The sequence below is a fragment of the Manis pentadactyla genome, chromosome 14 (assembly GCF_030020395.1).
Source record: "Manis pentadactyla isolate mManPen7 chromosome 14, mManPen7.hap1, whole genome shotgun sequence".
Taxonomy (NCBI): Eukaryota; Metazoa; Chordata; class Mammalia; order Pholidota; family Manidae; genus Manis; species Manis pentadactyla.
Genome location: NC_080032.1, coordinates 6,868,559 through 6,896,442, shown reverse-complemented (window position 1 = coordinate 6,896,442; position 27,884 = coordinate 6,868,559). Strand labels below are relative to the sequence as shown.

At 43.7% G+C, this 27,884-nt stretch overlaps 1 protein-coding gene across 2 annotated transcripts; it reads left to right on the top strand.

The window, feature by feature from the left end:
- Nucleotides 1-2: 2 nt before the first annotated feature.
- Nucleotides 3-27,846, top strand: RNF185 (ring finger protein 185). Of its 2 annotated transcripts, none has more exons than XM_057492358.1 (7): nt 3-155; nt 14,166-14,389; nt 16,994-17,012; nt 18,686-18,798; nt 20,388-20,442; nt 23,650-23,767; nt 25,383-27,846. In XM_057492358.1, exons 2-7 carry the CDS (start codon nt 14,214-14,216, stop codon nt 25,478-25,480), a joined length of 579 nt encoding a protein of 192 aa, XP_057348341.1. In that variant the 5' UTR covers nt 3-155; nt 14,166-14,213; the 3' UTR covers nt 25,481-27,846. The 2 variants fall into 2 exon arrangements, with proteins under 2 accessions (XP_057348341.1, XP_057348342.1); XM_057492359.1 differs by lacking the exon at nt 3-155 and adding an exon at nt 237-535.
- The last annotated feature ends 38 nt before the right edge of the window (nt 27,847-27,884 follow it).

Genomic DNA, 27,884 nt, shown 5'->3' with positions numbered 1-27,884 from the left:
CCTCGGAGGGGGCGGTTCTGTGTCAGGTGACCGGAGTCCGCGTAGGAGAGATCACTGGTCTGTCCAGAGAGACTGACGGGGTGGCGGGGCTGGCACGGCGGCCGGCCGACCGATAGGCTGGGGCAGCCTTAGCGGCGTTAGCTGAGCAGAGGCAGGTACGTAAACGGCTGAGGCACAGGGAACCGGGTTCCACCTTCCCCGGGCCCACAGGCTGGGACACCGGAGCCCAGCTGCGCTGAGACAACAAGCCCGGCTCTGCCCCGGGCCGCCCGCCGCAGAAGAGAGAGCGGTTGGGCTGGCGTTGCGGTCTTCTGGGGAAACTGAGGCTCTGAGAAGGGAAAAGGCTCCTGCGAGCTCTCCTTTCCGGGCAGAGACTCACTCTTTCTTCTCCCCCTCGAGGCCTCCTCTCTGCTGTGGAGGTGCTTTTTAGTAAGTTTACCCGGGATGCAGAGTTCGAGGCCGGGGAGCTTGGTGAACAGAGCCGGACTTGGGAGTAAGGCACCCGTGTTCGCGACTTCGCCGCCGACAGCTAATTGTAAGCTGGGGGCCAAAATCTCTTCCTTTCGCTGGGCCTCAAGTTTCTTCATTTGTAAACTAGGGCAACGTTTCTCAAAATATGGTTCTCACCATTTGAAATGCCCTGGGATTGCTTTACAATGCGGGATTCAAATAAGACTTCTAGATGAGAATCTTGGCCAGAACTTGGGAAAGATACTACGTTTTGAATGTACACCTCGGGGGTCCTTTACATACTCGTGTTTGAAGCCCAGTGATTTTAAATGCCTTCGTGCTGTGAGTACTAGAGTCCCATTCTGTGCTTGGAAGCCTCTGGAGCCGATACCGAGCCCAGAAAAGATCCGTGGAACGGAACTTCAAAAACTGGAAAAATTGTTAGGAAGTCTTCCACTTCATCTTTGGGGTTGGAAGAGGCAGAAGGAGGACCAAAAGGTGGATTCTACAGGAAGACAAGATTTCACTTAACAGAAGAATTTAATGCTGGACAAAGGTAACCAGCAATGGAATGGATTGCCCCCAGAGGTAGTGAACTTGTCAGAAGAGATAATACAGTGGAGATCTTTTCCAACTTGGAAGTGTCTGATTCCGAGTAGTTATTTTGAATATTTTTGGTGCTATTTTTTTTTCTGCCTGCATCTCTTAGAAGTAAGGTTAATGGGTCTGAATTTATGTAATGTCCTGGCTGTCCTATGTACCATCCTTCTTTTAAAGGACTTTGGAATGGCCCATCTGATAAGGCTCCGTAGATGCTTGCTGAATGAATAACTAAGCAGGGTCCCCACCGTATTGGTTTGTAGTGTAATTTCTTAGAACAACGTGGAAATACCTCTGAAGACTTCGTGTTTGATCAGAAGCCAGTGGACTCTTTTGATCACAGAGGTGGGGCGCCTTGGTCAGAAGGGCCCCTTGAAGTTGTTCAGGCCAGTCTTTTCTCCCTGGGATGTAAATCCCCCTTTAATCCTCTCTCCAGCAGTGTCGTTCAGATGTTGTGTCTACCGAGGGAATTTTTGCAGTCTATTGGCTGACTTTCCATTCAACATTTAAAACCAGTACGATTGTGGGCTTGCTAGTTCATCCTCACTTACGTGTTATCTGCAGATAACGCTTCTAGTGTATCTTTAGTTTTCTCATCAAATGTCAACGCTCCTTATTTAGTGATTTACAGAACTCCAAGCAGATCACTTTTTGAAAACCTGATAGAATTGTCTGATGGAACAGAGATTCCATATTATGACCCAATCCTGCTGACATGCCCCCACCCCCACAGAAGGATTGAGTTTGAGCCAATACTTCCAGCCTGTGTTTGTCTTCCTGCCATGTTTGTGTTTCTTAGGATTAAAAAAAGAAAGTCGTGAAATGCTTATTGAGATGTTATCCAAGTGCCAGGTAAAATGATTTTAATTTGGTAGTGTCTTTAAAACTTCAATCTAAAAAGTTCTTTTTTAAAAAGTACCTAAACCAGCATTTCCATAGTATTTTCCAGCCCACTGGTTTGAATAGATGCTTCTGAAAAAAGGGTTCTGTGGTAAAAATAAGTGGAAAGAGCTACAACATACTATTATCCCTTTTTGGAGTTTTCAATGTATAAGTACATCATTAAAGGTACTGAAACGTCCTGCAGTAAAGAAATGTACCTAAACTTGTTTAATCTGGTTCTGTCAAACTTAATTGATGTGAAGCACTTTCTTTTTAAATTGAAACACATTGGCAAATTCTGACTTAGAGCAGGAATCTGCAGACTGTGGCCTGTGGGCTGACTCTGGCCCTACTGCCTGTTTTTGCATAGCCTGTGAGCTGGTTTTTACATTTTTAAATGGTGAGGAATAAATCAAAAGAATATTTCATGATACATAAAAAATATAGGAAAATGCAATTCCAGTGTCCATAAAAAAGGTTTTATTGGAAAACAGCCACACACATTAGTTTATATATTGTCTGTGGCAGCAGAGTTGAGTAATTGCTCAAAAGACCATATGGTCCACAAAGTCTATAAAGTATTTACTCTGTGGCTTTACAGAAAAACTTGCCAACCCCTTACATCATGTACGTTTTTTAAACTTTTATTTTGAAATAATTTACATAACCATATTAAAATTATCTAAATAAGAAATTTAACATTAATACTACTAATCTGTAGACTTTATTCACATTTCGCTACTTGTCCTACTAATGTCCTTTTTCTGTTCCAGAATCCCATCCAGTTTCCTACATTGCAGTTAGTTATCAAGTCTTAGTCCCTTATATCTGAAACAGTTTCTCAGTCTTTTTTGTCTTTCATGACTCTTAAATTTTTGAAGAGAACTGGCCAATTTATTTTGTAGAATGTCTTTCAAGTTTTTTTTTGAGTAGAATGCGCATATCAAAATTCACCATTTTAAAATGTATAATTCAATGGTTTTAGTATGTTCACAGGGTTGTGCTGCCATCACCACTCTCTTAATTCCAGAATATTTCACCACCCCCAAAATAAACCCTTTACATGTTAGCAGTCACTCCTTATTCTCCCCTTTTCCCATCACCAGGCAACCACTAATCTGGAGTCATACAGTATGTGGCCTTTGGTGTCTGGCTTCTTTCATTAAGCATGATGTTTTCAAGGTTCATCCATGTTGTAGTATATATCAGTACTTTGTTCCTGTTTACTGCTGAATAATATTCCATTGTATGGATATACCACATCTTGTTTATCTGTTTGTCAGTTGATTGACATTTAGGTTGTTTCTGCCTTTTGGTTATTATGACTAATGCTGCTATGTACATTTCATGTACACATTTTTGTTTGAACCTATTTTCAGTTCTTTTAGATGTGTATACTTATGAGTGGAATTGCAGGGTCATATGGCAACTCTATGTTTAACATTTTGAGGACTTGCCTGTGTTCCACAGCAGCTGTACCATTTTGTATTTACATCAGCAATATATCAGAGTTCTGTTTTCTTCACATCCTCTTCAACATTTGTAGCTGTCCTATTATCATCATCATCATCGTCATTATTATATCCATCCAGGTGGGTATGGTAGCATTTCATTGCAGTTTTTATTTTCATTTCTTTAATGACTGATGATGTCAGACATCTTTTCATGTTGTCTACTGGCCGTCTGTATATCTTTGGAGAAATGTCTATTCAAATCCTTTGACGATTTTGTAACTGAGTTATTTGTCATTGTGTACAATTTTGCATGTAAACATTCAGTTTACCCATTCCCTGAAGCCCCTTGATGTAACTCAGAATGAGTGGAACTGCAAAATCTGAGGCAGTGCCTATAACTCCCTGGACTAAATGGAGTTGGATTTGGATAAGCTAAAGCTCAAAATAGTCCATTTGAAACTGCTGACTATTCAGAGCTTGTCTTAACTCCAACCACTGCTGACCATGCAAAGCTGGGATGGCCATGGTCAAGTGGAAGGGGTACTTCAGTATCATCCAAGATGTGGTAAGACCACTGGGGAATCCTGCCATTTGGGGGCTACTCAGGCGTTTGGTCACAGGCAGGGAGGAGAGGAGTCAGTGGTGGTTTGGAACACTCTGGGCTGGTGATAGCCCTCGGGCAACTGCTTGTGGCAGAACTACTGGTGCGGCACTCCTCTCTAGACCCCACAGCATTTGGCTGTAACCAGACCATCTTGAATGTGTACTTTTTTAAAAAGTAATTTTAATTGTGAAAGCAATATGCTCATTTTAGACATTTTGGAAAATACAGAAAACCTCCCCTCCTCTCCACTCCCCTCCCACCCCGGTCGTCTCTAACTCCAGTATCTAAAGAGAGCCTTTAGAACAGTTGCTTTATTTTCTTCTTGTTTCTGTCCCACTGGGTACATTTTTTATGGCTGGAATGATTCACTGTACATAGTTCTGTGGCTTGCTTTTTCCTGATAACATTTTACTGTTAATGTCTCCATGTTTTTGCCAAATCTCTTATGTAAGCATTACTTCTAATACATTCACTTAACCATTCACATATTCAGTGAGGCAGTAAGTCTTATTGTATAGATATAATGTGTATAACAAGCATTCAGCATGTTCTTAGTGGGAGGAAATTTTTTTTTAAAAGCTTGTGGTGAAATACACATAACAATTTCCATTTTAAATAATATTAAGTGTACAATTCAGTGGCATTAAGTACATTCACGATGTGCAACCATTGCCATTATTCCCAAACAGAAGCCCTGTATCCCTTAAGTAATAACTCCCTTTTCTCCCCTCATTTTAGCTCCCAGTGACCTCTAATACACTTTGTCTCTATGAATTTGCCTGTTATAGATATTTCTTACAAGGGAATCATATTATAAATAACCTTTTGTAGAAATGTAGGGATTTTTTTCCCAAAATTTTTAAATTGGAAATACACAGAACATAAAATTTACTGTCTTAACCATTTTTAAATGTACAATTCATCAGTATTAAGTACATTCATATTGTGCAGCCATCACCACCATCCACCTCCAGAACTCTTTTCACTTTGCAAAGTGAAACTCTCTACCCATTATACAATAACTCCCCATTCCCTCCTCCCCTCACCCCCTGGCAACCACAATTCTACTTTCTGTCTCTATAGTTTTAACTACTCTAAATACTTCATGTAAGTGTAATCCTACAGTGCTTTTTTTGTGACTGGCTTGTTTCATTTAGCATAATCCTCAAGGTTTAACCATGTTGTAGCATATGTCAGAATTTCCTTTTTAAGTGTGAATAATAGCTCCATTGTGCACAAGGAGAACTAGAAAAAGTGCACAAGGGTTCCTATTTCCCTGTCCACTCACCAACACTTGTTATTTTGTTTCTTTGATAGTAGCCCTCCTAATGGGTGTGAGGTGGTATCTTGTAGTTTTGCTTTGCATTTCCCTCTGATTAGTTATGTTAAGGATCTTTTCATGTTGTTCATGGCCATTTGTTTATCTTTGGAGAAATGTCTGAGTCCTTTGCCCATTTCTGAATTGGATTTTTTGTTGTTTTAGGAGTTCTCTATATATTCTGGATATTAATTTCTCAGATGCTTTGCAAATACTTTATCAGATTCTGTGAGTTGCCCTTTTACTCTGTTGATAGAATCTTTTGATGAACAAAAATTTTTAACTTTCATGATGTTTTTTGTTGCCTGTGCTTTTGGTGTCCTTTTCAAGAAATCATTACAAGAAGTGTAATTTCTAAAGTAAGGAAGAAGCCTACCGAGTGGCTTCTGGATTAAGAATTTCAGAGATGGCCCTAATTGCTGCATGGCTACCGTGGACTTTACTATTCTGTCCTTCATTCACGTCAGCTGGGGATGACATGGGTTGTCTATTTCATTGGGCAGTAGGAGCAAAGCACCACTGAGTGGTGGTGCCCTCGTCTCCTTTCACCTTCTATGCAGAGGTCAGAAGCAGCAGGCCATGCCTGCTTCTGTGGAAATGGCGTAGGAGACTGGCTGGCCATTCAACCCTGGGATCAGTCAGCAGGCTGACTCCCGTGGTAACCTTTGTGGCACTGGCAGTTTAATATCCATGCTCCCAACTGCTCCTCAGAAGGGCCTCGTGGTGTTGGCATGGCAGGGCTTTTTAAAGATGGGGGGCTCTCTGAATATGCCAGTGGATCTTAGGCAAAAGCCCAGAAAAATCACTTTCTTAACACTATATCCCTGCAGGGGCATTTCTCAGTGGGAGGTGCTTTTAAAAAAAAATAGCAGTTCAATTCTGACTAGAATCATGAACTCCTTGAGGGCAGGAACCAGAACTTCATCTGATTTATTTTTGTCATTGAGTCTACTTCTTGACATTCTCTAAATGTTTCCCAAACTGCACTGACAATTAATGTCAGGTGGCTGGGGACACAAGGCTGATTTGTAAAAGTCAGTATTATAGATTATTCAAAATGTTGTCATTTTGATTTTATTATTAATGACTATGGTTGGTCTATCTTACGCTCTCCTGATGGTTCTCCTCAGGACCACCTATTAAAAGAAGTGAGATCATTGTTTTGTCAGGTATATGCTGGATGTTATTAAACTCTTAAAACAGTTTCTCTTTCATTGGTTAAGTCTAGGCAACTTTATTTATTTTCTTTTTATACTTTACCTTCAGAATATTTTAGGGGTCTTTTGCTCAACCTTAGAATGAGATTTTGTAGAATCTGAATTAATAAGGGTTTACTGACTGCCTGAAAACAAAAGCAAAACTCTTATTTTTAAAGCTTTTCTGAAAACAAAGGAAGGATAGACACAGTTATCCCATTTGCAGGTGAGGACTCTGGTTTTGTGAGTGGCAGAGCTGAGTGTCCTCTGACTCCAGATTGTTCTTTTCACTGTATTATAATGATACTAGGAATCCACAGCCTTTAATTAGGATCTCTCCAGTTTGAAAATCTTTTTTTTAATGCAATATTTTGCCCAATTATATTGGTTTTGATTGAAATTGGCAAATCCCATCATTCATTCATACACGTTTATCAAACATTTACTCTGTATCAGGCACTGTGCTTGTGGCTCTTGAAGGTGTCTAATCAGAGTTCAGCAATAATAATTAGTTCTCTGTGTGAATAGTATTATCTCTAATAGAGATGTGTACCAGTTTGGGAAAACCTGAACCTTTTTCTGAAGAGCCCTAATCTTTTTTTTTTTTTTAATTTGTTTAATAAGAGTGTAGGGCACTTTTTTTTAAATTACTTTAAAAACATTTATGTAACATTTCCATTTCTGAAAAACATCACTGAAGAATGTCTTATTCTTTTAGGATATTGATTTTCCACAACATCAGTTGGGTAAATTGATAATTGAGTTTTACAGTTCTAAGTACTCACTGGCATCAGATTCATCAACCCATACAAATTAATGAGGTGTTGTTGAGGTGTCTAGCCCTGTGCTGAGTAAGACACCTGGAAGCTGTTTCTGGGCTTGAAGAGGCACAAACAGATCACTGAGGTATTGTCTGTTAAGCACGTTGGCTTGGTAGTTGGGAAGCCTTGCCTCTGACAGGCTCTGTGACCATGGACAAGTGACCTAACTACTCTGATCCTTAATCTAACATCCCAGGGGATGCTAATGATGATATAGTAGTATTTATCTCAAAAACAGCCGAAAGATTAAACAAGATAATTCATTTTAAAATCTGAGGAGAGTATTAGCTCATGTTATTCATAAAGATGATAAATATAACAAGTACCTCCTGATGTTAACACTTTTGGGGAAAATCTGATCTTTCCTGGATCAAACTAAGTGTGTTCCATTCTTGATTTCCTCGTACATAGTTCTGATGTTTCACCTATTATGCCTTCAGTGAACATTACTCATTCAAAAAGAGAAGTTGTGACTCATTCAGCAAATCTGCCAAGTACCTGCCGACTGCGGGAACAGTATGCCTCCAGTATACTCCATGAGAGACCTTATGGTGCAGGGGGAGCTGACCTTTCTTGATCACTTAACTGTGTGCCAGAAACTGTTTTCTCTCTTTAATCCCTACAATTGTGAGTAAAGGACATGTGAGTAAAACAAAGGCTTATAGAGAAAATAGTGTCTGAAGTCACAGAATAAGTGGCAGAGCTGAGATTTGAGATTTGACCCAAAGCCATCAAATTCCTCTTTGCCAAGCTAGTTTTTAAGGACAAAAGTCCATAAAAAGTTAAGGAACGTTTTAAGATAGTTAAATAAGAAATGACAAAAGGCAGCCTTTTAGATGCTTTCGGGTCAGAAACAGTGGAAGAAAATGTGAAAAAGTAGGAAGAGCCAACCCTTGAGTCCCCACTCAAATATGAAGAGCACAAGGGCTCTAAGGCCTTTGTTCCTGTCTCAGTCCCAGCCCTTTCTGCCCTACCACTCCCATATGTGCCCTGGGCTCCAGCCACACTGAACTCAGCACAGGCAGTTGTCTCCTTGTCCCGTTTGCAGTGTCTGCCGCCTCCCCAGTGTGCCCTGCTCTCATGCTCTCTGTACACCCCTCTGTCTGCACTCAGCTCACTGGGCTGCCTTGTTGGTTTACTTCTCTGTGTTGCCCTTTAGACTGAAACCCTCTCTATCCCGGATGCCTGACAAATAGGATCTTTAGTAAATTTTGGGAGGTCGAAGAGTGGTTGATTGGAATAGACAGGGAGATTAGAGGGTGGCAGAAAAAAAAGCCAGTGCAGCCCCAAGGAAAGGAGGCCAGTCTTCTCAGCATCCTTGACCTGAAAGGCCATTTATGCCCTTGGTCCTGTATTTGAGAGCCAGGTCTCTGAGCTAGCCTAGGGCTCTAAACTCCATTTAGACTCTAAAATTTTAGAGGCTGGTTTCTGTGTATTCCAAGTTCCAGTCATCTTACTCAGATTTCATCCCACTTCAGCCTTCTGTGAGTGACTGTGATGTAGACATTCTCGGAATGTGGGTCCCATCTCTGCCTACATGTGGTCCAGCTGCAGCCCAATGAACAGTGCAGACAGGCTCAGGCAAGACACAATTTTCCTGGTAGAAAGTGTCCGTATGAACAAGCATTTGGTCATAGGAACAGAACTCTGCCAGGTTCCCTCTTGGATAATGTCAGTTATTTATCACCCAAATTTGCTGTCTTCATAACTGGGATTTACACTTCTCAATACCTCTTCTATACACCCTCGTCCAGGAATTCTTATAGTTAAAGGACATAGAAGGCAGATTATAAATACCTGCAGTTCTCTAGAACCTGGGAACTGAACATAAGAATACTACGAAGAAATTCCTTTGTGAAATCAAGAGTCCTGGTGGTTCCTGCAGGGATAGGTCTTGCCTCCTCTCCCCTGCTTGGTTCATGAGAGGTGGGCCAGGCCAGCTCTGTAAGGTAACAGGAATGAGGATGCTGGGTCAGTCTACTTCGTCTTCCAGGCTCTGTGTTCCTAAGGGGCCCTTAAGCATTTCAAATCTGCCTTAGGCCTAGCACCACATGTGCCTCCGTGTTCATCTCAAATTTAAGAATGTTTTTTGAAACTACCCATGTTTCTTACATGGGCAGGTCTGTCGGATGGGCCAGGTGCTGGGAGATTTCAGCAGACTTCTCCTCCACCCCCCCGCCCCAAGTTTATCTGACCTCTTTGTAGTCCCTGTGGACTGTAGCTGGGAGTTGTGTATTCTGAAGGACAGGTCCTGAGGTTACTGTCCCTCCCAACTCTGTGCTGTGCTGTATTGCTTTGTGTTTTGGTAGAGTTGTTCCCTGTTTGTGAACTGGGTTTCCAAAACTCTTCATCTCAGAATCATCTGGAGTGGAAGTTGGAGTCACTTATTTAAAAATACAGATTCTTGGGTCCTATCCAGGTCTGAATCTCATTTAAATCATTGAGGGAGTCTAGGAACCAGATCCCTGGGGGAGTTTCTTGTTAAGGAAAAGAAACAAGTTTGATGGAGACCCTTGTTAAGAATTCTTATAATCAGTCATGTGTCTTCCCTTGCTCCCCTTATAAACTCAGAGCCTCAAGTTGGCCTTGCTCTTCTTTGTGACCTCCCCCCACCGCCCCAGCTCCAGTTGGTTCCCCCAGGCCACAGTTGTAGTTGGCATTGGAGATCTGTTGGTTGAGTGCATACATGATGGATGAGTAGTGAGTTTGCTGTGCCCTCACGTCAAAGAACACAAAAGTTAAAGCATTGCATGATGAGTTTGAGGGAAAACAAAGACCAGGTATTTAATTTTGTAAAGCTGCATGTTAAAGGGGCAACATGTAAGAGTGAAATGAGTGCTGGTGTTGTGTTGGAAAGTCTGAATTTGGCCCTGTAGGATGGCCTGGCTTTGGGAAAATCCTCTAACCTCCCTGACCTGATGGCCTCATCTTTAAAATGTAGTGAGGTCAGAAGTGGGAATAGTTGTGAATGTGCTTTGAAAACTAGAATGTGGATTCAGATCAGGAGTAAAGAATGGTCAGGGTAGAGTCAGGGGCACAGAACCAGCCACAACTAGGTTGCTTTATCACTAGGTCCAAGTCCATACACCCTAAAGGGACCAGGAGGAAATTTTAGTAGGATGGCAGTTCAGGCATGCTCAGAGCCTACTTCCCTTTTAGTCTGTCCAGTTCCTGAGCCAACCAGGGCCCTCTGTCCTCTGAGCCTCTGTTCCACTCCTGCTTGGTCCATGAGGTTATGGCCACATTCAGTTGCTCTCTGCAGGTGCTCAGTAGATAGAGTCCATGGGAGGGTGCTTTACCTCTGCTGTGCTGCTCTGGTGTGGTGAGGTTCCTATGCATGACAGTAGGGAGGAGGTGAAGAGAGGAGGCCCCAGGGATGGGTGTGCAGCTCTGGGGCCCAGGATATGTTGCAAAGAGGTTTGGGAGGAGTTGGCCTGGGAGTTGACCAAAACCAGTCACGCATGCTTGCACCCACTCACTCAGCAGGTATTTGAGTGCCTATCAGTATGAGGTGCTAGAGCCCACAGGGACCACGTGATCAGTCTACTAAGAATTAGCATGAGAGTGATGTGGCCTGCCTAGAGTTGCCTGGGACATGCAGGCCTGTCCCAATGACTGGCCTGCTACAAGGCTGCTACTCCCTGCAGACTCTAAACTGACTTGTTACTGCCCTCTGATCACTCCTACTCTGACACCTACCTTGACCCTAACTGTCCTCTTATGCCTTTGTGCAGGAGTGTATGTGCCATGCGGGGCCTTGTGTCCAGAGTGAGTGGTGTGTATGTGCCCCAGCAGCACCAGCCTCCTCCAACTTGGTGGCCCCTCCAGGTCACTGATACCTCATAGGACCACCTTAGAAGCCCTGTAGAAGGCATGAAACCCTCACTTTTCATGAGAAAAGAGGTTGAAACCACCAAGGTAGCTACCCAGAAAACACATGGTTCTTCAGTTGTAGAGGCAGGGCTTGAACTCAGAACCTTTCAGGATTAGGGAAAATTGGACAGTGGAGAGATTTTTTAAAAAATGTACTGTCACTCTTTTATCTGATTTCAAAATTAATACATGTGAAAATGCCAGTTTTATAAATGGGGAGAACTTAGTGTAAGTCACAGTTACCTCTAAGCCCCTACCAATAGAGAGATAATCACTATGAACAGTTGGGTATCTTCCTCCACATTTTTTAAGACATTTTCTAATATTTATATTCATTATTGTTATAACCAGTATAACATTATACATACATTTTACAATTTCCTTCTTTTAAAATTTAATTGTAAAAGTAATACCTGCTTGTCATAAAACATTAAAACAGGATAAGAATATAAATATACACACACATACACATATTTGCATATGTGTATGTGTGTGTATATAAACACTCGTTTATATACTTTATTTACTTTAAACCAAATAAGCTTATATACATACTCTACTGCAGCCTGACCTTTAAAAAAAATACCTTTTATTGTGAAAATTCAGAAGTACACACAAAAATAAACTAGTGCAGTGAACCCCCATTCATCATCCAGCTCTAACCATCAGCTTCCCTGTTATTTCATCTCTTCTCTCCACTTTCTCTTTTCCCCTTGGAGTTTTTTTGAACAAATCCCAAACATCTTATCATTCCTTTATATACATACTTAGTGCATATTTCTAGCTGATGGAAAAAATTTAAAAACATTACATGATGCTGTTATACTGAGAAAAACTAATAATAATTCTTAATATCAGCTGGTATCCAGTCTAAATCTAATTTTTGTTAGTCATCTCACAAATGTCTTTTTACAGTTGGTTTGAATCTGTTACCGGTAAAATCCACACCCTGCCGGTGGTCGGTGTGTCTCAAAGTTTCAATCTATAACTGTGTCCCCACCCATGCTATTTTTTGGTGACCTTGGGATATTTGCCTTACAAAATGTTCCCCATTCTGTATTTGTCAATTGCATCTTCCTGGAGTAGCTTAACATATGCATCTGTGCCCTATATTTCTGTAAACAGGTAATTCATTTTGGAGACTTGATTAGACTCAGTGTTTTAAGAATGCTTCATTGTTGGTGATGTGTACTTCCCATTGCATCATACCAGGATATTGTCATTGAGTTTGATCAGTGAACTTGACTTTATGGTTGCTTTCCACATCTGTACGCACAGTAAAGAAACACACATGTCAAATACTTGAGCTAGAATGATGAGGAAAGGCCGTAACGTAGTCCTCAGAAGCTGGATCCGTCCTAAGGAAGAGGGTAGACATGTGGAGAGGAGGCGGCACTAGATCGGGGGAAAGTCTTGGAGCTGAGGCCAGCAGGGCACACTGGTGCTGCCAGCAGCCAGCTGCCCTTCTGGGACATTATGTAAAATGATGTAACTGAGTGAAAAAGTGTCAGTGAGCTGGCTTCCTCTCCCTGCTCGAGGCGCTGAGCTGCTGTTGTAGTGTGGGATGTGCATGAGTCCAGAATCCCCAGTGATTCGTGTGTAGGAAGGATTCTTAGTCTGAGAAAACTGGCTCTTTGGTCCTTATCTCCTCATACTTCGGAAGCTGAAATCAGGGTTGTCTTCTGGTGCTCCGGTGGTGAGTCCCAGACTTACGGTGGGGCCTCCTGCTTTAGAAAGAGTGGGTGAGATGACCTGGAGTGACACAGTCTTAAGAGCTGGAAGAGGACAACTGGGGAGATCAGGTGGTCCAGTGTCTCAGTTTACAGATGAGAACACTGTGTCCCAGGGAGGAGAAGGGAGGTTCCCAAAGCCACCTGGCAAGCTGGAGGCTTGCCTGAAGCAGCACCCAAGCTTCTCATTCTCTGACTACAGTAGCCAGCCAGCCAGCATTTCTTTCTTGGAATTCATGAGATGGTGAGGGTGGGCATATCAGGCTCTTGACAGATTCTTAATCTGCACCCAGAATTTCTGAGTGTCCTTGGTGTTGGTCTTGTCCTCCTTGTCAACTTTTGGTAAGTTCTTTGATTTGGAGGTGGTGTGAACAGTCTGTGTCTCCCAGCATCTGGTGGCCAGCTTGGTCTGTGGCCATACAGTGGTTTGAAAACAAACTGGGTGTCATGAGTCCCAAGTCTCAGCTCCACATTAGTCAGTTAGCAGACCAGCAGTTAGTCAAGCTACGGTTTCCCAAAGAGACTGGACCAGATCGGGTTTGCCCAAAGCACTGTATGAGTGAACCAGATGATTTCAGGTGGTATCAGGATAAACAGCGTTTCTTTCATTACATTTATATTTATCTTTCACTTAATGGTAACTAATACTGGTTTCCAACTTACAGCAGTGACATAAGCCTCCTCTTTAAGTGTATTGAAGCTAAAACATTGATTTAGACAAATAAGGTAGATGGTATTTGAACCTCGCAGAAGGGGGAATGTAAAAGATTGCAGTGTGGAAGATACTGGACCAGTTGACCTTTCTGGTTCTTCTTACGGGGTTTTCTTTATATTCTGGCATGTACCAGTCAAAGTTTCTGACCTGAGCAGATTCACCTACTAGTGTAGAGGCAGTCCAGAGTTAGAAGACGGCCTGTGAATGTACAATTTGATTGAACATGTATTTATCACCTGGAGTGGTTATTATCCTGGGAGAGCATAAAGACAAGTGAGATGGGGTCCTAGTTCCTCTGGAGAGCCATCTGGAGGGTTTTGTGTATTTGTGTGGCACATTCTGGGCCATGTTCATGAGAGTTTCTGATGCATTGCTGTCTGGATTGTGCTTGTGACTGTCATCCTCTGCAGTGTCTGCTCAGGGGTTCGTTCACAAACTGAACTTTGGAGCTGAGAAAGGTGGGTGCATTGGCATGGAGGCTGGACTACAGAAATAGGCAATCAAGGACTCTCTGCCTTTTAGGATTTTCCTGGGGGAGAATCTTGACTCAGAGTTTGCTGACAGCCAAGGATGGCGAGCAAGGGGCCCTCAGCCTCTGCATCCCCTGAGAACTCCAGTGCAGGGGGGCCCAGCGGCAGCAGCAATGGCGCAAGTGAGAGTGGAGGGCAGGACAGCACCTTCGAGTGCAACATTTGCCTGGACACAGCCAAGGACGCCGTCATCAGCCTGTGCGGCCACCTTTTCTGGTCAGTACCCCTGCCACCACCCCAAACAACACACTGCCAGGTAAGAGAGCCTATGGCTCTGGTCAGCTGTGGAGCAGAAAGTTTCCCACCCACTTTGGGTCCTGATGCACTCAGGCCCAAGAGGTAGGAGACTTGGGTTCTCATTCTAGCTATGCTGCTGATGAGCTCGTGACCTTGGGCACATCCTGTCCCCTCTCTGGGCTCTGTCCCCGCCTATAAAGTACTAACACTCACCCATATAGTGAGTAGTTATTATGTGCCACTTGCTGTCCGAGGCAGGAGGCAATATAGTACAGTTACTGTGAGCAAGGGCTCTGGAGCCAGGCTGCCTTGTTGCGAATCCCAACTTTGCCACTTCCCTACTGGATGACCTTGGGCAAGGGGCTTGCACACACACTGACTCATTTTATAAGATTGTTGATGATCATTAAATGACTCAAAATATGTAAAAAGCTTAGAAGGACACATAGCACACAGTAAATACTGTGTGTGAGCTATGATCCTAATAATTATTACTGTATTTTATGAACATCAAAGTGAAGTGGCAGAGTCAGGGTCCATTCCAGCCTCCGTAGCTGCAAAGCCCCTCCTTATTTTGAGATTCTGGGTGAATGTCGACATTTTATATTTTTTTCTCTTGATTTTGAGCTGGGCCTTGAAGGATGAATTGGGTAACTAAAGGGATGAGAATGCCAAGTAAGGTGAAAAGGATGTGCCACCCCAAGGTAGGCAGTTTCTGGGGACAGGCATATACATTATTGGGTTCATCTGAGACCCTGAGGTTACTGCATACCTCAAATAGCCTCCCGGGGGGCTGGGGATTGTTAGGAAACAAGAATGGTTGAGGGAGGGTTGAGGCAGATTGTCAACCCCAGATTTGACTGAGTAGAACATAGAGCTGCTGAGTACTTTTGAGCAAGGAAGTGGTATGATGGAAGGATCATTGAAGCGATATTTCTAGGAGTTTGAGTTGGTAACAGTGAAAGATACATCTATTGATGAATTAGGAGAATGGGACATAGAGTTTTGTTCTGGAAGCCCTTGCCCTGATCATTAAGTTTTATGCAGAAACTGTTGTCATCAGCCCTCTCCTAAAAATTAAAGGTACTCCGAGGTACTGTGAAACCAGGACTTTAAATGAGTGTCAAAATTAAGAATTAAGTCAGGGTTCCATTGGAAGGAACACAAACTTTAAAATGAAACAAGCACTTGCAGACATAGTGGCTTGTCCCTGGGCAAATCTAGCTTCTCTGTGCCTCAGTTTCCTCATCTGTGAAATGGAGATAATTGAACTTGCTTATAAGTTAATGTGACATTAACAAATGGAAAGCTATTCAGCCACAGCCTGGCACACAGTAGTTGCTTAATAAATGGGAATAATTACCATCTTCGTTATAATTCTGAACTTTCTCTTGAGGGAAAGTCACCTCCACATCTCCCCCACAGCCTTTGAGGGAAGTTGCCCATGGAGATCTGCCATGATGGGGTGTCCTTGGCTCAGTTTGGAATGGCATTGCAAGGTTAATATTAGAGTCAGATATCAGATGTTGGTGTCCAGGGAGATTGTGTGTCTGGATTGTGAGGCTAAACTGTGGTTCAAGAATTGGAAAAGGAATTATCCTTTAAGTGCAAATTTTACTCAGCTACAGGAGACATGTTATATGAGGGACAGAAACCGTGTTCATTTTACACATTTTCCACTCTCCTGGCACATAGTAGGTATGCCGTGGATATTTGTTAGTTGAACAAATGAATCAAGAGAGAAAGAAAAATAAAAAATCTGGAATTAGAATAACTTTTCCTTCAATTCTGTAAATGTCATTTTTTTGCACCCAGTGCTGGGTGACAGATGGAACAATAAACTGGAAGTGAGGAGACTTTTTAGTCCTGGTGCTGTAGGCAAGGCATCTCATGTTTTTGAGTATGGTTTCCTCATTTGAAAAATGAGAGAGTGTGCAGCAACCATTGTGGTGTAACTCGCTAAGCTGAAGGTAGTGCTTTCTGCCAAGCAGCATCCCCATCCTTTCCATTACTTAAAGATGTTTTTACAGTAGACTTGAACTTTTTTAAGTGAGTTCTTGCCAGCAGAACTTTCAAGGGTAAGGACAGCCCGAAGATTTTATTAAACTAGATCTAGAGCCACACATTCCCTGTGAGTATGAAGAGGCTATGAACCCACTGAAACTGAGTCTAAAATGCATGCGTGCATGCTCATGTGTGCATGAGAGTGCCCCGTGAGGGGCCCTAGCTTAATTGGATTCCTTCAGAGGCCTCACTCCTCAAAGTGGACTTGTAGAGGGGCTGGGTCTGGGATGGCCTGGGAGCTGGGGGTCTTCACAAGTAGTGGGATCCCCAGGGTGGAGACTGGGGTCTTGTCTCCATTGCCTTGTTTTTCCTGTAATTTTAGCCCAGTCTTACCTAATTTCTGACACAAGTGATCCCCACAGACCCTTTGCGGGGCTGCTGTGCTCCAGAGTTTGATCCTGTTTACTCAGTTTGCTGCACCCACCTCACCCATCAGTGTTTCTGCTAATGAAAGCATTTTTCTTCCTTTCCCTCTTTCTCTTTCTTGTGGATGACTGGTTGCCCTGGGGACTCTGGCAGTTGGCCGTGTTTACATCAGGTAAGATGCATTTCATTTTACTTTGTCTTTCATCAGCTGTGGTTGCACAAGACAGCCCTAGTCTCAGGAGACTCCTGTCAGAAGCTGCAATCTCCCCTCCTTGTGGGCTCATTTGCTTGCTTTCCCCCCAGCCCACTTTTTACACCTGCCCACCGACAGGTCCTTGATGAAAAAAGAGGTCAGTGTGGTACTGAGAAGGTCCTGACTCCAACGCATAGCCTTGTGGCCTTGGCAAGCCAACGGCTCTCTGGGTTTCGATTCCTCATTTGTAAATTGGGTTGGATTTGATAACAGATTTTTATGTTTGAGATTGTGCCTCTCTAAAGAGTACCTCCTGTCATATCAACTCCCCTCCCCTTAGCCTTAAAGGTCTTGAAAACATTAGGAAGGGGGCAACATTTTTGGTTTCAACAGAGCTTTTGTGAAAGGGGTAAAAGTCTATTTTCCCAGCTTTAGATTATTGTGAAAAGCAGTAAGTATTCACCAAGACCCAAGACAGGCGCCTGCTTGGTGAGACAGAGCAGGGTCTGGCATTCACAACTGGCTGTGAATAATCACTATGAGCTCTCTCCCTGGTTGTTGGCAGTAGAGCCCTACACTAGTAGATGGCTGAGGAATGTGAGGAAGGACAGAAGTTCCAAACTGCCGGAGCCTCAGAAGCTGGATGGGACAAAGAAGTAGGGGATGCAAGAGGGGGCTATGCATTCTGACCCCAGTGTGACCTGGTAGCAACATGTCTACTGTAGCAACAGGTCTGCAGTAAATTCACAAAGAATACATAGCACAAGTTTTGGAGCTTTTGACAGTAAGATAAAGTAGGATATAAAATCATTAAATGCTACCTTCTTGGCCCTAGATTCACATTTATATAATAAACTTCATATCATTGGGTCTAAAGATGCAATTTTTGTTCTAAATGTTGAGAAAAAATATATATATATTATTTAATGTCTACAAAGATACTACCAGTAACATTATCGTTTTTTTTTTCTTAAGAAAGTTAAACAGGATATTTTTAATTTAAGTAAATGGGCCTGGAAACCCAAAACAGGATTCTTGTGTTTTTAACTTTGAAAGAAATGTTGAATGCAAAAATCAATGAACGTACATGAAAAACACTAAGCAAGTTTAGATAATTAAAGAAATATATCCTTTAGCACATAGTAAATCACCAGAAAATGGTCAACTTATGCCCAAATGCTGATGTCTGGGATACAAAGCTGTTGAGGAAATGCTGTAAAAATGAGAAGTTACAGAAAGAAAAATTTGACTGCCAGGGTAATACAATTGATCTGTCAGGGAAGGTAGGGATTTAGAGTCAGTTATGCCCGAACCACAGCCTAAACTGAGGCTGGGTCTGTCAGAGACCCTTTGACCCAGCTCTGGGCTTGTACTTCCTTCCTGCTATGTTACTGGAAGCCCCTAGAGACAACAAAGCATGAAGCAGCCTCTTTAATTATGATGGTATTTAAAGGCAGTTCTGATTTCACCACTAGTAAATATTTATTGAGTGCCAGGAGCAGGACCAGAGTTGCGTTCCTTGAGGTGTTCCCTGCTCGTGCGCCTGTTTCCAGTGTGAGGCCTCTGCTCTGTGCTGTCCCGCTTGTTCTGACTGACTGCTCTGTGGTGGGTTTGCACCTCACCATTCATGGGTTTTTCTCTCCTGCTTGCAGTGGTTGGAGACCAGACCTAACAGACAGGTGTGTCCAGTTTGCAAAGCTGGCATCAGCCGAGACAAGGTCATTCCACTCTACGGCAGGGGCAGTACTGGCCAGCAGGACCCCAGGTGAGCCCTCGGGGCACCTTACACACACTCCCCACCCCACCCCACCCCACCCCGCCCCGCCCCATGTGAATTAACTTCAATTCAGCACACCCCTCACCCCACCCTTAGTGCAATTTTGAGGCAGTTGGGATCCAGATGGGAGTTACCCAGGAGGGGAAGGGAGCCAAGTTGCCACTTGCTGGGCTGTAATACAGATACCCACTGAGCATGTGCCAGCAGGCAGGCAGTGCTGGACAGCACAGGAGATATCACAGTTGCAAATGTGCAAATTGCTGTGGAGGAGCAGCCTGGGAAGCCGGGTATCCAGCAGAATCTACAGGGAGGGGAGGCACTGCAGTGGTGATGTGTAAAGTGCAGGGGGAGAAGAGAACAGGGGTCTGGGAAGCTCTGTGGAGTTTGAGATTCCTAGAGATAGACGTGTGGGTTGGTCTTTTCTATAAACACAAGTTCTGAGAGCCCTTCATGGTCTGGAGCATACACACACCACACCACACCACAAACACTCCCCGGCAGCATCTCTTACCATTTCCCGCTCACCCCAGCATTCCCTGTAACCAAACAGGCTGAACTTCTTTAAAGGATCTTACCCTTTCACTTTCATGAGCCTTTGTACTTATTTTCCCTCTGCCGTTTCTGCCTTTCTCAGTCCTGCTCAACCTCCTACCACTCCTCTAACTTCTACCCATCTTTAATGAGCAGCCCTAAGGTTACTGCCACTTTGAAGTGGCCCTTCTTCCCTTAATTAGTTGTTCTCATCTATGTTCCCACCCCACGTTGATACCTCTCTTAAAGAAGTCCCTTCTCACACTGCGCTATGATTGGTTGTAGCCCCATTTAAACCATGAACACCTCCAGAGTAGGGTCTGTCATCTGTCTTAGTACTGGTAGCATCCTACCTAGTGCCTGATGGGTAACAAGCCCTCAGTCCAGTATTCGTGGGATGAGTGATGGAAGGGAGTAAGACCCAGAGGCAAAAAGAATAGACTACTTGTCCAAGAGTGTTGGGAGGTGAAGCTGAAGTTAATGGGGGCAGATCAGAGAGACCCTGAATCTCAGCCTTCTCTGCTGATGTGCCATTCTCAGTTTGGATATGGAATTTGTAACATCTGTGACCCTAACATCACACTGGTCCAGGAAGGTGTCTGGCTGGAGTTCATAACCAGTCTGGGCCAGGCTCTCTGTGAGACAAGCAGGCTGTAGTGCAATCTGATGAGCATCTTATAATAGGCTGATTTTCTCCCTGGTATTCTATACAGTTGGGAAAAACAACTGCAAGTAGATTGAAGAGTTAGGATTTGATTTAATTTGATGCAACTTCATGCCCGGGCACCACAGCCCTGACCCTGTTGGTGAAGAGTTCCCTGTTCCATTTTGGGAACAGCTCAAAACATTTTGTCAATAGAGTTAATTTTTTTTAAATTAAGGTATCATTGATATACAGTCTTATGAAGGTTTCATATGAGCAACATTGTGGTTTCAACATTCAGCCATATTATCAAGTCCCCCCCGAACCCCATTGCAATCACTGTCCATCATTGTAGTAAGCTGCTATAGACAATAGACTTAATTTTACAATGTTTCTTTTTCAGAGAGAAGACCCCTCCCCGTCCTCAAGGACAGAGGCCTGAGCCGGAGAACAGAGGGGTGAGGCGCATTCTAGGAGAAGCCTCTAGAAATGAGCCCATAGTTTAAGAAGTTTCCATCTTAGCCCTTTACTTTCTCTCCTTTAAAAGTAAAGGAAAAATTGTAAAATACAGAAAAGAAAAGAGGGGATAAAGTCACTAAATCACACCATTCAGAGATAATCACTGGAAACCAAATTTTGGTCAATTGCCTTTTCTGTTTTTCATAACCATATATGCACACAAATTTTATAGATCTGTTTATGTGCATGTATGTTATAGGTATGTGCATGTATAGATATAGATGTGTGTGTATACATATAATTTTTTACAGTACTTGACTCCTGTAACTTTTAAAATTACATTCATTCTATATTAAGTGCTTTCTGTATGCCGGGCATTATTCTAGGCACTGTTGATGTATCAGTGAGTGTGGCAAAGATTCCTGCCCTTTCTCAGAGAGGTGGGGACTTCCAACAATATTCTTGAGATTTTACACATCAGTAACATTTTATTTGAAGGCTGTTTAGTGTTCAGTTGCGTGGATTTAGCATAATAAATATAATCCTTAGTTAGACGTTTAGCTTTTTCCTTTTATTTTTTCCATCTTAAAAGTACTCTGATGAACTTCCAAATTTTTAAGCAAGTTCATGGTTTTTTTACTAGGATAAATTCTTAGTAGAATTACCAGTTTAAAAATTTGCACATTCAAATCGGACATTAATGTTAACATTTTCTTCTTGCTAAAATACTAAATTTTTTTTTTTTTTTTTTTTTTTTTTATTGAAGGGTAGTTGACAACAGTATTACATTACATTAGTTTCAGGTGTAAAATACTAAATTTTTAAAGCAGAAATTTACACACACTACTAGAATTCCAGAACAAATATATTTTCATTTCCCCATCTCTTCATCTGTGTGCTTGTGTATATGTATTTTTTGTAGCCATCACCATTGTTTGCTACTTTAAAATTTAATTTTTACTGTATTTTCCATGATGCCCTGTAGTGTCCTCTTTATTATTTCTAAAAGCTGCTATTTATTTCATTGAATTTTAATGCACTATAATTTGTTTTCCTCATTGAAGGACCTTTCCATTTCCTCCAGATTTTGCTGTTGTGAATGCTACAGTGACCCTCTTTGCACATACCTCTTTTTTATTGTCATTATGGCATTTCCTTAGTATTCCCAGGAGTAGAATTATTGAGTTAGAGATGGTGATAGAAATTGAGGGTCTCTTCTGCAGATTATCCTTAATAATAATAGCAATTAACATTTGTTGAATGATAATTACATGCAAAAAAACATAGGTTACAGCTTCATACACTTGAGCTTATCTAAACCTCACATCAGTCCATTTAATAGAAGAGTAAACTGAGAACCAGATAGGTGAAGTGACTTGTCCAGGGCCACAAAGACAGAGCCAAAACTCTTATCTGTCTGGTTTTTTAAGTCCCTGCTCTTGACTACCAGGTGACACCACTTTAGCCTTCCCAGGCTCTGTTTCCTAACAGAGCATTAGCTCTGAACCCAGGAATCAGAAGCCCCAGGAAGCCAGAGGCCCTGACTTCAGTGGCTGCAGTACATACCTCTTACAGTTACAAGCACCTGCAACTGCCAGTGATGCTTTTTGCATATTCTGTCCCAAGAAAATAAACCCACCAAATGTGAGAACTTAGGGGATGGAATAGCTGTTGCTAGAAGGCAGACCAGAGGGTCAGTCCTCAGGATTGCACTGAACGAAGTGGTGGTTCCTGATGAAACAATTGCACCTTCCTGGGTAAGGCAGCCTCAGTCTCAAGAGCCCTCAGATTCAACCATGCTGTGTCTGAGTAGGAGGCATTTCTGCACTGAGGAGATGAAAACTAGTTGTTTTCCTCCCTGTAGGTTTGTCCTCTTATTAAATCAGCTGTTAGGCTTTTATAGGTAGTGCTGCCCAGCAGGAAGTATAGTGCTAGATGCCAGGCTGCTCAATATGGTATAGGGGAGCCCACACTTCCGTGACTTGCAAATGACTGACAAATGAAGGCCAGTCAGGTCTTTGTGGAAGCAGTTCCCCCAATAATTTTTCTTCTCATATTTTTAGATCATTTATTCTAAAGATCTACCTAGGGATGCAGAGGAGGAGAAATATTTTTAGTAAAATGTGCACAATTAAGAGTATAGGTTTTAGGCTCATATTAATCTAGTTTTAGAGTTAAACTCTACCTTTTATCAACTGTGTGTGACCTTGGTTAAGTTATTTCACCTCTCTGAGCCCCAGTTTGATCATCTAAAATGTGGGTGGTGCTGAAGTAAGTAAATGCAATTCAGGTATTTTAACTCAGTGCCTAGCACAGAGTTAGCACTTAGAAAATGGGAGTTGCATATTTATAATATTACGATTCCTACTGAATCTTTTCATGTGAAAGTTGATGCAGTGTAGAATGTGTTCAGGGGGAAAAGCTGAGATGATACACCAAACTGCTGACAGTGGTTATTGTTGGGGAGGGGCTATGAAATGGAGGGCGACTAAGCGATTATTCCTATAATGTGTGAATTTCTTACAATTACTTCTGTAATCAGAAAAAAAATTAAGGTGTTTTAAAGTTTTAAAAAATTTTTGTAAAATGTTAAAATTTTGAGGAAAAGTAGTTACCTATATCTTGTCTATGTATCTACATATTGTCATGTACTTGTGATCATAGTGTTCAGTTTTGTGTGATAATTTTGTCACAAGAGTTTTTCTGTTTTGCTATATAGTCAGTGTAATGGTCCTTTGAGAGCATGTATCAAGATTTTGATCATGACCTTCATTGTTGGTTAATTAGGGTTCCAGTTTTTTGCTATTACTGATAATGTATAGCTTGTTCTGACATTCCCTTATAATTGGGCATAGGGGTTATTGCCAATTTTGCTATTAAAATCATGTAGAAAATTTTACTGGCTAGTGTGGGACTCTGGGAAAGAACCTGGAGCTCTTAAGAATCCTGACTTGTGTCAGCAGTGTTTTACTTTGGGTCAGAGTCAGTCCTTTCTGTCATTCACAGCTCCTTGAAAAGTGGGAGGGCAGAGGGGCCACCAGGGTTCCTCTGCCTTGGGGTCTGGGCAGGAAGAAGAAATGTTTTCCAATGGAAACAGGTGGCACAGGGTGAGAAGGAGGGGCAGGTGCCACATGTAAGGTGATGTGTTTGACAGGTGCAGGAGAAATCTGCTTGGTCGTCTTCTTAATTGCATTTCTTCCACATAGGGATTTCAAGGATTTGGATTTGGAGATGGTGGCTTCCAGATGTCTTTTGGAATTGGGGCATTTCCCTTTGGGATATTTGCCACAGCATTCAACATAAATGATGGGCGTCCTCCTCCAGGTAAGACCCTAGTTCCCTGGTAATCATGCTTCAAGGCACCTTGGAATTCGGCAGAAGTATAAATGATGCCCAACTGAGGAAAAGCCTCGTCTTGCACATGTACCCCCCACTTGACCACTTTGGGGGCACATAGGGGCCAGGTAGCCTACCAGGAATTAGGGCCTCTCCATTCTCTGGCATATCTAGCTAGCTTCCCTCAGGACACATGTGGGGCTGATGCCAAACCCCAGCCCTTTGGGAACCCCGCTTGGGTCTGCCACCTGCTGCTACCTTTCTCCAGCCAACTTGAGGGTGTCAGCTTCATTCAGTGTAGAGCAGAGGAGTGAGGTGGGTGCCTTGTACATTATCACAATGTGGCACCCAGGCCGAGGTCCTCACCACAGAGTCTGCCAAGGTGCCGAGGTCAGTTGAGCTCTGCTTGCATTCACTGGAGCCTCGTGTGCTGGGCCCAGTGTGGAGTACAAGGCATGGTTCCTGGTCAGGACCTTATGCTCTAGGAACAGAAGTCTATGCCAGGGTCATCCCAGTTGTCCCCACCCCCACCCCGTGTGCTTGGCACATAGCAGGCGATCGATAAGTCTGTTGACTGCCTGCCTGCGTGAATTTCTCAGGGCACATAAGTGGGGAGTAGCACAGGACCAAGAGATCTTAGGAATGCTCTCCTTACCTCATCTGCCTCAAGGTTTCTCCACTGTTACCATGTATTCTTAGAGGAAGGAGATCCCACAGGGCAGGGCCTGCTCTGCTCTGAAGGAGTACAGGGCCCCATGGAGTAACTCCGCAATGGTCCAGGGCTCACCGTGGGTCCCCAGGTAAACAGGGTTCCATAGCCAGGCTGGACGGTGGATCGCTTTATCCTCATACCACAGTCACAATGTTCCCCTTCTCAGGCTCGGTACTACTTGGCTCATCCCTGATGTAGGTTCTCTTATTTTCCTTCCGCCAAAGTCAAACAGGGAGCTCTTCATAGTCCCTCTTCTCAAAGCAGAGAGGAGTGGAGGCCCAGTTCTGCCCAGAGTTTGCTGTGTGATGGGGGACACAAGTCATTGTGCCTATCTTGGCACCAGTTCTCTCCTCTCGATGCAGGGCTCTCTCAGACCCCTCCTGGCTCACAGTGCCGGATTCTAGATTCCATGACTTGGGAGGTCTTGTGCAGAGAGGCTGAGAGCACAGCTTTTGGGCTCTGCCACTAACTCATGAGCCTTGTCATCTTGGGCAGGTCACCTCAGACCTGTGCTTCAGTTTCTTCTTACACAGAGTGGGAATAATACCCACCAAGCAATAATGTGTGTACAGAACACTTAGCACACAGAAAGTGCTTAAGGAACAGTAGCTTTTATTTTATTTATTATTTCCTCTGTTTCCTGTTCTGTTTGTACCTGCATGCCAAACCCTGTTAGGATAAATTGGAGACCCAGTCCTCATTATTATATTAGTTCACATATTTTCATAATTTCAATTTCATTTTGCCTGATGTTATTTGGGGTTTGGAAATCTTAGTGCGCAGGATTCTGTTCTAAGAAGATGGAGATAAATGCTTTCAATTTCTGGCCCACCTGGGCAGTATGCACAGCTGCAGCATTCTGACAGCCTGTCTTCTCTCTTGTCTCTACAGCTGTCCCTGGAACGCCCCAGTATGTGGACGAACAGTTCCTGTCACGCCTCTTCCTGTTTGTGGCCCTGGTGATCATGTTCTGGCTCCTGATTGCCTAATGCTGGACTCCTGGCCTAAGTCCATGGCAGGGCTTCTGCACTGGTCGTACACCACCCCCACTCTTGATGTTCGGCTTCCTGGCTAATCCTGACCCCTGGAAACACTGGGGTCAGTAACACATCAAGGAGTCCTGCTTCTCCTTCGGAGCTTTGGGACTAGAGACCAGTTGTCAAAGAGCCTGGAGTGGCCTCTGCTGTACATGCCCTGCTGTAACCTCAGTTCTTGGCATTGAGTCATCTCTCATGGGTTACACCATGAAATCCTGTCCCAGCTCAGCAGGTCCTGGGTCTGTACCGGGAAGAGGCAGGAAGAGAGAAACTCAGTACAATTTCATCTGAGTTTAATATTACAAAAACAAAGGGATGAACCAAATGGTACTTACGGAAACTTTCATCTCCTTACATACCCTTTGGTAAGTGGCCTCTGAAATCAGTGGGGCTCCTTAGACAGGTTCTCCTTCCACATCCAGTGCTGCTCTGCCGTTTCCTCTCCCCTCAGCAGAAATGCAAGAAATTGCTGTCCTATGAAGACCATAATTGCAGCAGCTGAAGCTGTAATTGCTTCATGAATTCACCAGAGACCCAAAGATCTTTTATTGGCTCTGGGCCGTGCTCAGTGTCTTTGGCTGCAGAGAGTGGCTTGAATGACCTCCTGGTTTCCTCGAGGATTAGGCTATCCCCAGAGATGTGGCCTCATTCAACAGATTTCCCATCTTTTCCCCCAAAACTGTGTGCATCTGCCTCTCTGCCAGAGTGCACACAGCCTACGCTACTGCCGAAGCTGGAACTGACTGCTGTGTACTAGGAAAGACCTGCAGTTGGGACTCCAGTGGGATCTGGAGTACTGATGCAGGAACAGCCAGTCAGCCCTGTTCCCAAGGCTGCAGAGACTCTGGGGCATCCCCTCCCAGACCTGCCCAGAGGTGACCAGGGGCTTTGTCAAGGCAGCCTGATTGCATGTTGAACACTACCCACCTCGGAAGCCAAATTACCCTTTATGAAGTGGCAGGGAGTGGGGAGACCCACATGTCACCCTGATTTTGGTATGGCTGGATGGATTCCCCTGAAAACCTCTCGTATGTGTGCTAAAACCAGGGAAGCATGCAACTTTGGAGCAGGCAATGCCTGATAATTTGTGAAGCCAGGCAGCAGGGCCTTGAAAGCCTCGATGTGATGTGCTCTCCCTGTGGAAGTCTTCCCCAGCAGATTTCCAAGGAAAATCATTCTTCCCAAGCCCTACATGTTTTTCAACTTTACAAGCGTTTTCATACAAATCTCATGGAGCAAGGATGGTGCCAGGCAGCAGGACAGTTCACTTAGGGAATGATTCTTGCCCTGCCAGTCAGACCTCTTCCTAGAAATCCACCTGCTTCCAGGAGACCCAAAGAGTGAAAGGAGACGGGCTTCTTCTGGGGGCCTCTCTTCACCAGCCCACCCCTGCTCCTGGCTCATCCCTCATCCAAGCAATAAGCAAGTGGTAGAAAGCGCCACCTAGGGCTCTTTTCCAGATATGGCTCTGCGCAGTGTGCGGAAACCAAGACCTTGAGGAAAATGAGGGAAGCCCTCCTCCCCTCTCCGCAGCCCCCACCCCTTTCCCTTAGAACCTGTCAATGCCAGAGTTCAGTGTTTAAACAGAAAATATAAGTATTGAATAGGTGGTCATTTGCCGAATCCACTTGGTAGGAATAAGCCACCAGCTTTAGTGTCACTGATGGATTTTAAACATTCTTGGGGCACGCACTCAAGAGTGCTTTTTTTATCACCTGGAATCCCCAAAGTTGGAGGGGCCCCTGGAGTTTCTCAGTTGGAGAGGATTGATGGGATATCTCATTGCAGTGCTCCACCTAGTGGTGAGAGAGAGGACTTCAGTCAGATGGGCCCACTGGAAATAGGTTTCCAGAAAAAAGGTTATGGATTAGGAAAATGATCCCACTTGGACTCTAACAAAATGAAGTGGGCCAGGAGAGCTCCACCAGCAAAGCTCCTTCCAGGAACCTTTTAACAAAACCAGGTTGGCTATGTGCCCGTTGATTTTGAACCTTAACAGGCCCCCACTCACCCTCTACCAGGAGCTGGGGCAGAGAGCTAACTTGGGACTGCTGGCCCAGCCCCGACAAGGAGTCCCCTTCCTACCACCCCTCTGCAGGCTAACCATCTTGCCCCTCTACCAAGGCAGTTTTCCTTTCTTTTATGTGGGTTTCCTATGTTCCTTGCCTCCACCCCACTCCTGCCACCTTTGTGGACTAGATCCAGATCCCACCACAGTCAGAAAATGACACCGTGTATGTGGCACACCTTGACCAGTCACTAATTTTCACTGTTGTGAAAGTGATTTGATTTAGAATTAAACAAATGGTTTTACATTACTGTGGGCTGTGGCCTTCATGTCTGTGCCTTGTGGGTG